Source organism: Microtus ochrogaster, chromosome 7 (genome assembly GCF_000317375.1).
Source record: "Microtus ochrogaster isolate Prairie Vole_2 chromosome 7, MicOch1.0, whole genome shotgun sequence".
In the NCBI taxonomy this organism is placed as follows: Eukaryota; Metazoa; Chordata; class Mammalia; order Rodentia; family Cricetidae; genus Microtus; species Microtus ochrogaster.
Genome location: NC_022014.1, coordinates 76,709,662 through 76,724,210, shown reverse-complemented (window position 1 = coordinate 76,724,210; position 14,549 = coordinate 76,709,662). Strand labels below are relative to the sequence as shown.

General features: G+C 48.1%; 2 protein-coding genes across 4 annotated transcripts in view; one reads left to right on the top strand and one right to left on the bottom strand.

Annotated features, from left to right (window-relative positions):
- The window catches only part of Cpsf4l (cleavage and polyadenylation specific factor 4 like), an 11,275-nt gene extending 5,844 nt beyond the window's left edge, over positions 1 to 5,431 (top strand). Inside the window, exons 4-7 of the mRNA XM_005350926.1 lie at positions 1,888 to 1,983; positions 2,699 to 2,792; positions 3,446 to 3,491; positions 5,285 to 5,431. Coding sequence (XP_005350983.1) covers positions 1,888 to 1,983; positions 2,699 to 2,792; positions 3,446 to 3,491; positions 5,285 to 5,431 — 383 coding nt within the window. The remainder of the gene's footprint in view (positions 1 to 1,887; positions 1,984 to 2,698; positions 2,793 to 3,445; positions 3,492 to 5,284) is intronic.
- A 7,008-nt stretch (positions 5,432 to 12,439) lies between these two features.
- C7H17orf80 (chromosome 7 C17orf80 homolog) overlaps positions 12,440 to 14,549 on the bottom strand; it is a 16,054-nt gene continuing 13,944 nt past the window's right edge. For all 3 annotated transcript variants that reach the window (XM_026780577.1, XM_013347577.2, XM_005350676.3), the window contains one exon: positions 12,440 to 12,577. In XM_026780577.1, coding sequence (XP_026636378.1) covers positions 12,555 to 12,577 — 23 coding nt within the window. In that variant the 3' untranslated portion in view covers positions 12,440 to 12,554. The remainder of the gene's footprint in view (positions 12,578 to 14,549) is intronic.

Genomic DNA, 14,549 nt, shown 5'->3' with positions numbered 1-14,549 from the left:
GTGTGTGTGTGTGTGTGTGTGTGTGTGTGTGTGTGTGTATGTGTATGTGTGTATGTGTGTATGTGTATGTGTATGTATATGTATATATAGTGCATGCTTTTCTGATTTTTACCCTAGTATTTTGGAGGTTGAGAAAGAAGGGTTAAAATTCAAAGACTACCTGAGCTACATAGGCTGTCTTTTAAAAATCATGTATGTACGTGTGTGTATCATTCTTCATTCTTCCTTGTCATACCGCCTCCACTTTGATACAGGGTCTCCTTATGTAGCCCTGGCTGACCTGAAACTCACTATGTAGACTAGGCTGGCCTGAATCTCACTTTGTAGACTAGGCTGGCCTCAAACTCAAAAGATTTGTCTGCCTCTGCCTCCTAAGCCCTGGGCTTAGAGAAATGTGCTACCATGGCCTTCAGCAGTGTCTCTATTTAAAAAACAAAAACAAACAAACAAAAAACAACACCCGGCATTCCTTTAAATGGTGGCACATTCCTCTAAACCCATTGCTTAGGAGGCAGAGGCAGGTGGATTTCTGTGAGTTCAAAACCATCCTGGTCTACAAGAGTGAATTCCAGGACAACCAGGGCTACACAGAGAAACCCTGTCTTAAAAAACCAAAACAAACCAAACCCAAACAAACCAAAAACAAAAAAACAACCCCCCCCCAAGCCCCTGCTGGATCAGCAAATGCTGCAGAGAGAACAGAAGTAGACTGACCAGAAGGAGCTTGATGCAACACTGTGAAGCTGTCCTCGCGGTGGGCCAGGACTTTGCCGGAATGACACTGTTTTGGGGTCAGTAATGCCTTGTTCATGGTCTGTAACTAAGCCTAAGAAACTCGCACGCATACACACACACACACACACGCACGCACGCACGCACTCACACACTCACTCACTCACTCACTCACTTACTCACTTGTGTTGAGGCTTGGGAGCCAGAAAGAACATTTAGTTAGAGACAGGATGGCCAACGCTGGAAAGGAGTATGTGCAGTTACAAAGGAGAGTGGAGGCTGGAGTGTTGCTGCCACCTGCTGGCGAGGAGAGGGTATAGCAACGTGCAGTGGCTCAAGCGTTCACCAACTCCATGCATGAGGTCGTTTTGAGTCCTAAACAGGCTTAAACCCAGGGGACAGCACTCTACCAAGTTGGCTAAGGATGTGTCACTAAATGCTTTAGGTGTGAGGAAGCAGGGCGAACAGATGAGGTACTTGCTTCTCCCTGAAGGCTGCTGGCATTCGCGTTTGTGAAATGGAAGGGCTGGGAAGGAACGACAAACGCTTGGGAATCAAGAGACCTCTTCCTCAGGTGAAGCATCATCTTGGAGAAGAGCCCTGTGTTTAAGCTAACTCTCTGGCAGACCGTATGAAGTTCCTGTTTGCTCCAAAGCGCACAGTAGTAGGGTTTTAGGGAGGGTGAGCGCAGAAACGTTCACAGGTTCTCCAGGGAAAATCAACAGAATGGGTCATAATCTCTCTCCTTCAGATCTGCCTAAGGGAAACCTAAAAGCCACAGCTGCAGGCAGCCTGTGCCTACAAAGCTATCTCCTTGTGGGAATGCAGTAGAATAAGACTTGGTTTACTGCATAGACAGCACAGCCTAGGCTCACAGCTAAGGGTGGGTCCTCTGAAAGGGGCCCCACTGGGTCCAACCAGAAGCTCTGCTCTGTCCATGGTATTCCCTCCAAAACACTCCTACCCCTCCTTGGGCTCTGGGAATGGTGGAGAGGAACTTCCTCTTAGAGTGTCAGAGGTCTTCCGAAGATGATGGACAAACAGAGACGAGCCAGTGGATCCTACGGGAGGGAGGACAGAGGTAAACCAGGTGAGGATGCACAAATGGTCGAAAGCATGGACCTGCTTATATACAGAGCACGACGGGTTTTTCAGGTAACTGCAGCAACAAAGACTGCTTCTTCCTCCACGTGCAGCCAACTCCCAAGCCCCAGGACTGCCCTTGGTACAACCAAGGGTTCTGCAAGGATGGTGAGAGCCCGGCAGACAGGGATGGGATGCAGTGAGGGACTAGGGTGACCCAGATGGGGATACTCAGCAGGCAAGGAGGAATACTCCCCACCAGGGCTTGTGCCATCTACAGGCCCCAGTGGAAAGCCTTTCTGAATTTGTCCGAGGCTTGCACATCAGTGGAGAAATCTCCTGAGACACTGGGGAATGCAGCCTGGTGTGGGGCACGGGGCTTCCCAGGGAGGGCTGGGGGATTCACAGCCTATCCTTCTCAATGGGTGGATGTGGGACCTTGGCTGAGAAGCCTAGCAGGCTAGTCACATGCTGAAGGCCACTTAAGTTCTACCCTTTGCCCTGCTCCCAGCCAAGCATAGAAGGTAGGGTGCCTGTGGGTCCTGGGACTTATGATCACATGTCTTCCAGTGTGATGGGGAAAGATGGCTCCAGCATGCTCTCGCCTTTTTTGGGCTGGGGGAAGGTAAAGAAAAGAATGGAACCCTGGGTAACATGATCTACTCCTGCTTTACCACTGAACCACATGCCCAGCCCTTCCCAGAGGCAAGGTTTCTACCCCTGTCTGTCTCCTGGCTTCAAGGACTTCCATGGCAGGAAGGTTTATGCACCCTCTTCCCAGTGAAAAGCCTACCGCAGCCCATGTTCTTCCTCATGAACTATTTCATGTTTACTCCCTCCTTGGGAAGGAAGGCTCTCTTGCCATTTGTTCTTTGTCTACTAGGTCCCCTGTGTAAATACCGCCATGTTCATCAAGCCATGTGTCTTAACTACTTCACCGGCTTCTGCCCCAAGGGACCTAAGTGCCAACTTGGGCAGTAAGTATGATTCTTCCGTTCCTCAATCCACTGGAGCGCTGGGCCCTACCATCTGGATCTAGACCGTTCTGGACTTTCCTTTGCCCTTAGTGGGAGATTATGTAGCTAGTGTATCCCTAGTGATTTCCATCTCAATTTTATTTTATTTTTATCTTATGAAAATTAGTGTTTTGCCTGCATATATGTCTGTGTGAGGGTGTCGGGTCCCCTGGAACTGGAGTTACAGACAGTTGTGAGCTGCCATGTGGGTGTTGGGAATTGAACCCAGGTCCGCTGGAAGAGCTGTTAGTGCTCTTAACCACTGAGCCACTTCTCCGACCCCATCTACCTAGTGATTTTCATTGCACTGTTGCTCCCACCCTGGAGGTCTGGGTGCTGTTGGCTGGGTAGACTCCAGCCCTCTCTCTTAAAACGTACTCACAATGGAGCAGGCATGTACCTTTCTCACAGGCTGTTCTAGAAATGAGTGGAAACATTCCTGGTCACTTCCTGAGTCCTTTGAAGCGCTGTGCAGGGCTTAGGGCGAGGACTCCTTCCCTGGGGGCTCTGGAATGGGAAGTCTGCAGCAAGCTAAAGAGCAGGGCTAGAAGGCTAGAGCTGACTCTAACACACACTCTCTCTCTCCCTTGCCATCCCGTTCCTCCCTCCCTCAGTCCCAAGATGAGTCCAGTCCTGTACCCCAGTAATGTGAAGGTAAGTGTAGCCCACATAGTGTTTCCCTCTTTTGGCCCCCACACCTGTCTGGGTTTCCTGGCACTGTGCTGTTCTTGACCCCACTGTTTTTGAGTCCCAGTCCTGTAAAAGACACATGTGGTCCTGTGTATGGGGCACCTTGTTGAAATAACCAGGCTAGCTAAGGATAAAACAATTATATTCTATTTATTATAAGGGGAAAACTCACGAAACAGGAAACGAGAAATCGAAGCACAGCAATGTCCCATGGGAAGAGGCGCAGAGAGCGGGCACACGGGAGGTGCACACGGTTTACACGGTTTACCCTGGGTCCCAGCACCTGCATACAGCCGTCTGTCATTTCTGCACCCCTCCATAGGACCCCTCCATAATCTCCCTGAGGCCTTCCTTTTCTCTAGCTGGGTAACACGAGGATGGTTTCTTTCCTTTGCTTGCTGTTATGTTTTTTTATTATTTATTTACTCTGTGTGTGTGTGTGTGTGTGTGTGTGTGTGTATGTGGGTATGTGCATGCCACAGTGGGTGTGTGGAAGTCAGAGGACAGCAACAGGGGCCATTGGTCTTTTCCTGCCACCCAAGTCCCGAGGGCAGAGCTCAGGCCCTCAGGCTTGGCAGAAGGCACTTTCACCCACTGAGTCATCCTGCCACTGACAAAAACCCAGGACTTCCAGTCCAAAGTCAACTTTCTGAATGAAGACTAGGGCAATTCATAAATTTCCCTGGTTCCTAGGGAGATACATATTATCCCCATTGTTACCAGGCATCAGTGAGAAGTCACACCAAGGGTCAGCACACTGCTGTCTTCAGGCGATGTCCAGCTTATCATACGTCCCCACCCCTACCTCAATGCTGGAAACTGGATCCAGAGTCCTAGGTGGCTAGGCCAGTGTTCTATTACTGAGCAACAGCTAACATCCCCAGCTTCCTAATGAGTGACTCCCCCTCCCACCCTCCCATTTTCTCTCTTTTGAGGTTTTTGTTGTTCTTTGTTTTTTAAAGATATGTTTATTTATTATGTTTTTGTTTTTTGAGACAGGGTTTCTCTGTGGCTTTGGAGCCTGTCCTGGAACTAGCTCTGTGGACCAGGCTGGTCTCGAACTCACAGAGATCCACCTGCCTCTGCCTCCCGAGTGCTGGGATTAAAGGTGTGCGCCACCACCGCCTGGTTATTTATTTATTATGTATACAACATTCCTTCCCTGTATGCTTGCATGCCAGAAGAGGGCACCAGATCTCATTACAGATGGCTGTGAGCCACCATGTGGTTGCTGGGAATTGAACTCAGGACTTCTGGAAGAGCAGGCAGTGCTCTTAACCACTGAGTCATCTCTCCTGCCCCATATCTCTTTTCTTTTGTAATTACTGGGGGGCAGGTAACTTCTTCCAAAGGCAGTGTTAGATAAAAGTGTTGATAACACTGTGGAGGTGGAGGCAGAAGGTTCAGGTTCAAAGCCACCCTTGGCTATTCTAGAATTTGAGGCTAGCCAGAGTCACATAGGACACTGTCTCAAAAATAAAGTGTGTGTGTGTGTGTGTGTGTGTGTATGTGTGTGTGTGTATGTGTGTGTGTGTGTGTGTGTGAATATACTCAAGTCATGTCATATAAAATTCTTGAAAAACTAATTAAAAAATACATTGGGAACATCAAAACAAATCAATGCCAGCCCCCCATCCCAAAGCAATCTCTCATGTCAAAATACAAAAACCAGACCCCCAAACCTCAGAACCTGGGTATTTGAGTGACCATGTCTACACCGGGAGTCTCTGCAGCACGGGTACCTCCTGGCCTTCTGTCTGCAGCTTGTCAACCAGCCCGGGGATGGAACAGCTCCAGCTTCCTCTGGCAATACTCTAGCAACCCCTTCCCTGGCAAGGTTCACGGTCTACCATCAGAAGAGGCCAACCTTGCCTCCTGCCTGCAGCTCAAGCTTCCCACCTGCCCCATAGGTAAGTGAAGGAGCCTGCAGGGCAGGGAGAGCACTTCGGTCTCCTGAGGGCTGCAGGGGAGGTGCTGAGCGTCTAGATCGAGACCATGATTCCACATCTGCAGCAGATGAGGATGCCACGCTGGGATTCGGGGATGTGAATGGAGAGAACCGAGGGTCTGGTGGGAAGGTGCATACCTGTAATCCCAGCATGCACTGGGCAGTCTGGAGGACTGCACCAAGTCCGAGGTTCATTTAATCTACTTAGGGAGCTCCAGGCCAGACAAGGTTGTGTGCAGAGTGAGTCCCTGTCTGAAAAGAAAACTGAACTGCTGGGTGTGGTGGTGTGTACCTTTGGTCCCAGCACTCTGAAAGCAGAGGCAGGGGATCTCTGAGTTAGAGGTCAGCCTGGTCTACAGAGTGAGTCCCAGGTAATCTAGGGCTCCATAAGTAAGATCTTGTCTCAAGATAAATAAGTAGAATACAAAAAATAAACAATGCCTTTATGAGGTAGATTACTGTCTGTCCTGCACTGTGATTTTTCTCTTTAACCAATGATCAGGTGGCACACACCTTTAATCCCAGCACTCGGGAGGCAGAGGCAGGTGGATCTCTGTGAGTTCGAGGCCAGCCTGGTCTACAGAGGGAACTGAGTTCCAGGACTGCCAGGGCTACACAGAGAAACCCTGTCTCGGAAAACAAAAAACAAACAAACAGGGGGCTGGAGAGGTGGCTCAGTGGTTAAGAGCATTGCCTGCTCTTCCAAAGGTCATGAGTTCAATTCCCGGCAACCACATGGTGGCTCACAACTATCTTTAATAAGGTCTGCTGCCCTCTTCTGGTCTGCAGACACACACAGACAGAATATTGTATACATGATAAATAAATAAATATAAAAAAAAAACAGGCAAAAAAGTGGAGGCAGGAGGATCAGAAGTTTAAGGTCATCCTTGGCTATACAGAGAGGCAACCTGGGCTACAGAAGATCTAGCTTCAAAAAGAAAAAAAGTACAGTTACACCCAGATGCTGGGTAAGAGGGCAGAACTCTTTATTTTCTTGGAGGTTTGACTTTGAAAAGCACGAACCACCTTGTCTGCAGGATGGGAGCTGGATGGGAATCTGAAGTCTCTCTTTTGGATCCAGATTCTGCGATTATTCCCAGGCTGGTCTCAAACTATTGTACTTACCAGGTCTTTCCACCTCAACCTTCTGAACAAGACCCCTGTGAGGCTGGAGCAGCCAATAAGTTTTTGTTGTTGTTGTTGTTGTTTGTTTGCTTGTTTGTTTATTTTGAGACAGGGTTTTTCTGTGTAGCCCTGGTTGTCCTGGAACTCACTCTGTAGACCAGGTTGGTCTCGAACTCACAAAGATCCCCCTGTCTTTGCCTCCTGGGAACTGAGATTGAAGGTGTGAGTCACCACTGCCCAGAGCTGATGAATTCTTTAGAAAACTAGCCCATGGTTCTCCAGACAAGTGGGGACTTTTCTTTGCACAATTCATAAGAAGGCATGACCCTAACTTTCTCTCTTTTCTTCCAAACCCAGGCCACCAATGCCAGTGACCAGTCAGAGTCATCAAGACCCAGCCTGTAGCACAGGAACTGGAAATCCTCCTAGTAAAGGGGCTCCATGGCCTCCCCAGGGAATTCTGCACCCAGTGGTGCAGTGAGCCCCATCACCCCAGTGAGATACAGGATGCAGAAACAGCCTACAGCATCTGGCCTATTTCCAACTACCCTGCGCGTGAACAAGCTGCCAAAAAAAAAAAAAAAAAATACAACAGGACCAGAGGTCAGCTGACTGTGGGAGGGAGGAGTTATCTGTGAACCAGTAGAGCCAACTGCACTGAACTCAACCAGGTCAATCAGTGTCCCATATTCATGCTCTTGCTGACTACTCTGGGCCAATGGTCTCAAGAGCTCCCAAAAATGGGCAATCCAATCAAACGGTGGCTTTCAGCCCGACAGCTGCTTCCCAGTATGGCTTGTTTAAATCTGAGAATATATTCTGTGTCTTACGTGAAGTTGTATTAATTCCTTCTTTTTTTTTTTTTTTTTTTTTTTTTTAAGGTTGTGACAAAGCAGCTATCTTGGGGTTTATTTTGAGAGGACATAGTTAACCATGGCAGGAAAACCACCGTGGGAGTGTGAACTGGCTGGTTGTGTTGAATCCATTCAAGGAAGCCTAGAAAGAGAAATGTTCAGCTTCCTTCTTTTTCAGATTCGGTCTGGGAATCCAGAACATGGAGAGGGTGCTGCTACCCATGTACTGTAGTATGCTACATGGATTGCATGGATTCATGGGTTCATGGCCTGTCTTCTCCACTCAGTGAACCCTAACACCTTCCCAGACACATCCAGAGGTGTGGCTTCTAGGTATGCAGCCCAGCTGACATAGATTAACCCTCACCGGGGGATTAGGTCTTGGTATATAGAAAAGGCTTATCCTGCTGAGCTAAGGCAGTAACCAGGACAGTCTCGACCATGACGAAGCAGGCACAACAATGCCGTTTATCCACTGGGAAGAAGGGGGCAGCTAAGTGGACTTTTTCAGTACAGAAGAAGGCAGTCTGCAGAAGGACTAGGTGGAGCATGGCTGCCTGGCCTCCTTCAGCATGAGGGCTTTGCTGAGGCAATGCATAACACAGGCCCAGGGGGCCAGTTTGCGTGTTCCGATACCATTTCAAACCACCCTAGGATGCTATGTGATAGCTTTTGGCCATGTAGGAAAACTGCCGAGCCTCCTCTAGCCTGCTTCCTCAATCTAGAACTCAAGTAGCCACAACACAGGGCTGTCATACAGGTGAAATGACCCAGTACATGTGACAGAACTCTGCAGGACACGTGATGGCATGGAGCACATGGTGACCGTTGCTGTCATGACAAGCATGTCATGACAAAGCTCTAGCATGTCAATGGTGCAGACCACATGTGACCAGCGCCTTTTACTTTCATTTTTAATGGCTCTCAATATTAATGCCTTTCCCTTTGGGAAATTTTGTGTGGGATCAAAATATGTACAATGGTTGTTAGCATCCAGGCAAACACAAACCTGGCCCCGCCCCTTGGGGACCTGGCAGAGACAGAGTGGGCACCCTGTATGCATTTTTTTTTTTTTTTTTTGGGACAGGGTTTCTCTGTGGCTTTGGAGCCTGTCCTGGAACTAGCTCTTGTAGACCAGGCTGGTCTCAAACTCACAGAGAGCAAAGGTCCTTTTAAGAGACAAGTCTCCCCTACTCCTGCTCTCTTCCTGTTGCTCTAAAGAGGCAAGTAGGTCTCTGCCCCTCCCTCCCTCTCTCTCTCTCACTCCCCCCTCTCCCTTTCACCCTCCCTCCCTTCCTCTCTCTCTTCCCTTCCCTTTGCCCTTCTCTCAATAAACTCAAGCTCTGTCTGCTTGGCCTATTTGTCTTTCATCTGCCATGGGACCTGCTAAAGGCCCCTCCCACTTCACCATGTATTCATAACAATGGCCTCCCCTCTAAACAAAATAATTCTTTGGGGAAAAAGAAATCCCTGCTACGATGGAACCAGAAATTCCATCGTGCCCTGCTAATTATACCAAGAACAGGAGCGTTAGAGATTTACTAGGCGCACCTGATCGCAAGGATGAAATGCTTACAGTTCAGATCCAGAGCCTGAGGCCATTAAAGGCAAGAGTTCAGTTAATAAATACAGAGGAATCAGAATGGTGCGGTATAATGAGAAAAGAGTAAGACATCAGGACCTTCCCTTTTAGGAGAGTTATGAGGGGTACAGGCCCATATAGTAAGACTGAGAAACTGTAATCTAGCATCTCTTCATTCCCTTGGGGGCCTGAGGAAAGTTCCTACTTGAAAAAGCAGTCATTCTTATCTCTGGCAAGAGGAACTTGTGGTCCTTTCCTTAATGCATAACTGGTGCCTACTGTCAAGTTCAAGGCTAGCTTTCAACTCCAGGTCTCAAGCTACACCCCAGCTCACAGGCCCCCTGTCTCCAGTTTAATCCTATATGCAACTATGCAGTATACAGGGGTAACCTTTTCTCAATTAAAGGCTTCAGGCAGCCATTCCAATTCACCCTCAGATTGTGTCCATCTCTCTGTCCCCCCTCTCCCACCTCCTCACCTCCTCTTTGGAACCTGCCCCCCCCCCCTCCAAAGCTGGTCCAAGTGTGGGCTGCTGTGAAGCTTCTCTTTCCAGGTTGAGAGCTTTTAAACAATGTGTGCGTCCCTGTGGTGGTTTGAGTGGGAATGCTTGCTCCCCTAGTTTGTAGAAATGCTTGGGAAGGATTAGGAGGTGATGGAGAAAGGTCATTGGTTAATTAATAAAGAAACTGCTTGGCCCTGATAGGTTAGAACATAGGTGGGTGGAGTAAACAGAACAGAATGCTGGGAGGAAGAGGAAGTGAGCTCAGACTTGATAGCTCTCCTCTCTGGGGCAGACGCGATGAAGCTCCGACCCAGGATGGACGTAGGCTAGAATCTTCCCGGTAAGCACACCTTGGGGTGCTACACACATTATTAGAAATGGGCTAGTCCAGGTGCGAGAGTTAGTCGAGAAGAGGCTAGATATAATAGGCCAAGCAGTGTTTAAAAGAATACAGTTTGTGTGTTGTTATTTCGGGGCATAAGCTAGCCAGGCAGCCGGGAGCTGGGTGGCAGGAACGCAGCCCGCAGCTCCTTCAACAAGGTCTGGCTTTGTTGGAGGAGGTATGTCATTGGGTTGGGCTTTGAGGTTTCAAAAGCTTATACCATTTCCAGTTAGCCCTCTCTGTCCCTCTCTCTGTCTATGGTTATCTCCAGATATGAGCTCAACTCCTGCTTCAGCACCAGGGCTGCCTGCCTGCTGCCATGTTTCCTGCTGCTGTTGTGCCTGTGCACGCGTCACAGGACCCCCATATAAGACCATATCCGACACAAACACACTGGGGTTTATTCAAGCTAGCGTGGACCATAATCCAACACGCTGACACAGCAGTACGGGGGAAACGACCCGGAGGCTTCAGGGCAAGGGGTTTTTAAAGGGAAAAACCATAAGCAGGGTGGCACAAGCCTTGGCGTTTCAGGATTGATACAAGTATACAACTTTTGATTTCGTTAGTGGGGGTAGAGGGGACTTTAAAACAGTGATTGTCAGCAGACAGAAATTTAAAAACAGCCATTAATCAGATACCTAAAAGGACCTTCGAAGCAAGCAGATGTTGTTTGGATACCCTGGTGGGTTGCTTTGACCAGGCCAGGCCAGGCCCAGTTTATGATTGCTTATGATTTTGCTGGGCTGCACTCACCCCCTAGTTAGGTCCTGTATAAAATATTCTTTCTCAAAATGGAGTTTGTTCTGTTCCTTCACCATGATGGTCATGGATTTACCCGATATAAGCCTCTATAAGTTGCCTTAGTCATGGTGTCTTAGCAGAGCAGCAGAGTAGGAAAGCAACAAGTCCCCATCAACCGTCCCTTCTTGGATTAGAGTTACCTATCTCTTCAGGGAGAGTCAAATCTATCCCAATTTAAGCGTTCAGAAAGGAGGCTCAGGGAACCTATACCACCCTTCCCATGGTGCTGCCACCCACTTCTCTGAGGGTGGAAGAGGTGAATGATCCACTCAGAGGTATTTATTTTTTAAAAATATTTTCATTATGAAGAGTGTTGACTGGTTTTCTCATTAAGATAGCATGTGAATAATACGATAAATTGTATTTTCCTTTCTTGATACAGGGTCTTATGTTGTAGCCCAGGCTGTCCTCAATCTCACTATATAGCTGAGGTTGACCTTGTCTCTAACTCCCGAGTGATAACTATATATACAGCTCCACTGTATTTCTTTGTGTGGTGCTAGGGAACGGAACCCATGGCCTCTAGTGACATGCGCTCTTCTACTGAGCTACTTTAACCTTTAAAATAGCTTTTAAGACAAGTTCTCATTATGTAGATCAGATTGACCTTGAGCCTGTGATTTCTTTGCCCTGATTTTTTTGAGACAGGGTTTCCCAGTAGCTGTGGAGCCAGTTCAGAACTCGCTTTGTAGACCAGGCTGTCTCTGCCTCCTGTGTGTGTTTTTGCCAGCGAATTTGTCCCAAGGTGTGCTTCACCGTGCCTGGTTTAAGACCCAGCATTGCTTTTGTTGATGCTGGAGATCATACCCAAGGCCACATTCAAGCCAGGGAAAATCTACCTTTGGGATACACCCCCAGGTCCTGTGTGTGTGGCGGGTGGTTGGGCATGCATACCACATTCTAGTGGAGGTCAGAGGTGTGGGAGTTGCTTGTCTCCCTCTACCACATAGGTCCTGGAAAGTCAAACTCTAAATTTGTTTGTATTTTGCCTGTTATGTGTAAGACCATAAGCATGCCTAGTGCCCTTGGAGTTCAGAAAAGTGTAATTTCCCCTGGAACTGGAGTCACAGTAATGATCTGCAATAAATACCTCCATAAAACCCAGCTGTGGGCTTAATTAGTGATTCACGTGGGAGGGCCTATGGTGGGTGGTGCTATAAGAAAGCAAACTGAGCAATCCAATAAGCAGCTCCCCCTTCCATAGCCTCTGCATCAGCTCCTGCCTCTAAGTTCCTGCCCACTTCTATCAAAGATGAACAGTGTTAGCCGGGCGGTGGTGGCGCACGCCTTTAATCCCAGCACTTGGGAGGCAGAGGCAGGTGGATCTCTGTGAGTTCGAGACCAGCCTGGTCTACAAGAGCTAGTTCCAGGACAGGCTCCAAAACCACAGAGAAACCCTGTCTCTAAAAACAAAAAACAACAACAACAACAAAAAAAAAACCCAACAACAAAAAAAAAAGATGAACAGTGTTGTGGAAGTGTGACTTACCCCCGCCTGGTGGCCCACACCTCTAACCCTGCAATCTGCAGGTGGATCTCTGTGGGCCAGCCAGGACGACAGTGTGACCTATGCTCAAAACAAAACAAAACAAAAACCTGCGATGACTCTACTCTTTTCTACGACAGAGCAGCTGCTGAGGTTTATAGCTCGTCTGCCCCATTTCGTCTCTTAAATGCTAATAGAATTGTTTTTTAACAAAAGAAACAAAGAGGTGGTTTCAGCAGTTTTATTATTGGCACCCTCTCTGCCCGCAGCACAAACTCCGAGTGTTTCGTCCGCTCTGCAGCTTCTCAGTCACACCCTCCGTGGTTCTCGGACGTGCTTGGTCGGCATTACTTGCGCCAGTGCTGCAGCTCTTGGGACAAACAGAGACAAAGATGAGAACCTGGGAAGACGTGTCTTACTGGCTGTTTTTTTTTAAAATATGTATTTATTTATTATGTATACAATATTCTGTGTGTATGTCTGCAGGCCAGAAGAGGGCACCAGACCTCATTACAGATGGTTGTGAGACACCTGTGGTTGCTGGGAATTGAACTCAGGACCTTTGGAAGAGCAGGCAATGCTCTTAACCTCTGAGCCATCTCTCCAGCCCTTACTGGCTGTTTTTTTTATCTTTGCTTTTTAAATACTTTTGTTTCATACATTTAGGAATCTTCTTGGGCCTAAGAACATCCTGCTTCAGTCTTCAGAGATGAAAAAAAAAATGTCCAGGTCAGGTGCATGGCACCAGCAGCACTGGGGGCAGACGTAGGACAAGGTCAACCTGGGCTAGACATTGAAACGCCACGTGACTAATACCTGTGGATTGGCTCGCCTGGGAGCAAGCACTGTCTTTAGAGAGATGGGATTCTGCTTTTAGGCTTCTTGTTTGTATCAGGATCCCAAGTTTCACGAATGGCCCACTGCCTGCTACAAGGAGAACTTGTGTCTATGGCAGCATGCTCAGCATGCAGGTGTGCTGCAGGCCCCTTCTGCTCAGTCACCTCTTACCCTGACTCTCCAGACAGGGACTGAGTCAGTACACTGAGTTTTCATCTGAAATAGCCTAGGCTCCTGCCACCTCTTAAATTATGAAAAAATACTAAACTTTTTTGGGGGTAGTTTCCTATGAACCATGAGTTTTTTCTTTCTAAATCCGGAGTCTTTTTTTTTAGACCAGGCTGGCCATGAACTCAGAGTTTTGCCTGCCTTTGCCTCCCAGTGCTGGGGAGTTTTTTTTGCAGTACATGTGTGTCTGGTGCCTGCAGAGGTCTGAAGAGGGTGTTGGACTCCTCGGAACTGAAGTTAGGAATGTCTCTGAGCTGCCATGTGGATGCTGGGAACTGAACCTGGATCCTCTTTAAGAACGACAAGTGTTCTAACCACTGAACCAACTCTCCAGCCTCCAGATATGTTTAAATGAACAAAAGTTATCTTGGATTAAGAGAAAAGAAATTTGGACATTTTCCTCCTGGTCAGGACTTCGTATGAGCACAACTATAACTAAACAGGCGATACAGTTTGATTTTCAGAGACAGGGTACCATGTGTGCGTAGTCTAAACCAGCTTTGAACTCATTACCCTCCCACCCTAGCCTCTTGAACGATGGGATCACAGGCATGAACCACCGTGTCTGGTTCAGGGAGCTTGGTTGTGAACATTGAAGGCAGCCAGACTCAGTGGCTGGAGAGATGGCTCAGAAGTTAAAAGCGCTTGTTGGATTTTCCTTAGGTCCTGGGTGAGATTCCCAGCACCTACAAGGCAGCTCAAAACCATCTGTAACTCTAGTTTCAGAGGATCAGATGCCTTCTCTGGTCTCCACGGACACCAGTCATGTACTTTGTATACAGACATAGACATACTTGCAGGCAAAATAGTCATACACAAATTTAAAAAAAAAAAGAATTAAATTAAAATACAAAAAAGTTGGGCGGTGATGGTGGCGGTGCATGCCTTTAATTTCAGCACTAGGGAGGCAGAGGCAGGCCTGGTTTACAAAGTGAATTCCAGGACAGCCAGAGCTGTTACACAGAGAAACCCTGACTTGAAACAAAACAAAACAACAACAACAACAAAAAGATATGCAGACTCTAGCCAGGTGTGGTGGCACGTACCTGCAACCCTAGCACTCACAGGCTGAGGAACGGGGAATGAGAGCTCAGGGCAGAGGTCAGGGCTGGGGTCTGAGTCTGGGTCTAGCCTGACCTGCGCAGGGAGACCCGGTGAACAAAAGGCTGAAGCTGCTTAAGTGTAGAGAGACCCCGCCTTTTGGGGCGGGACAGCCTCGGGCGAATGTTTTTACTAATGAATTGGAACGCGAGACTAGAGCCCTTCCTGTTTCCGGT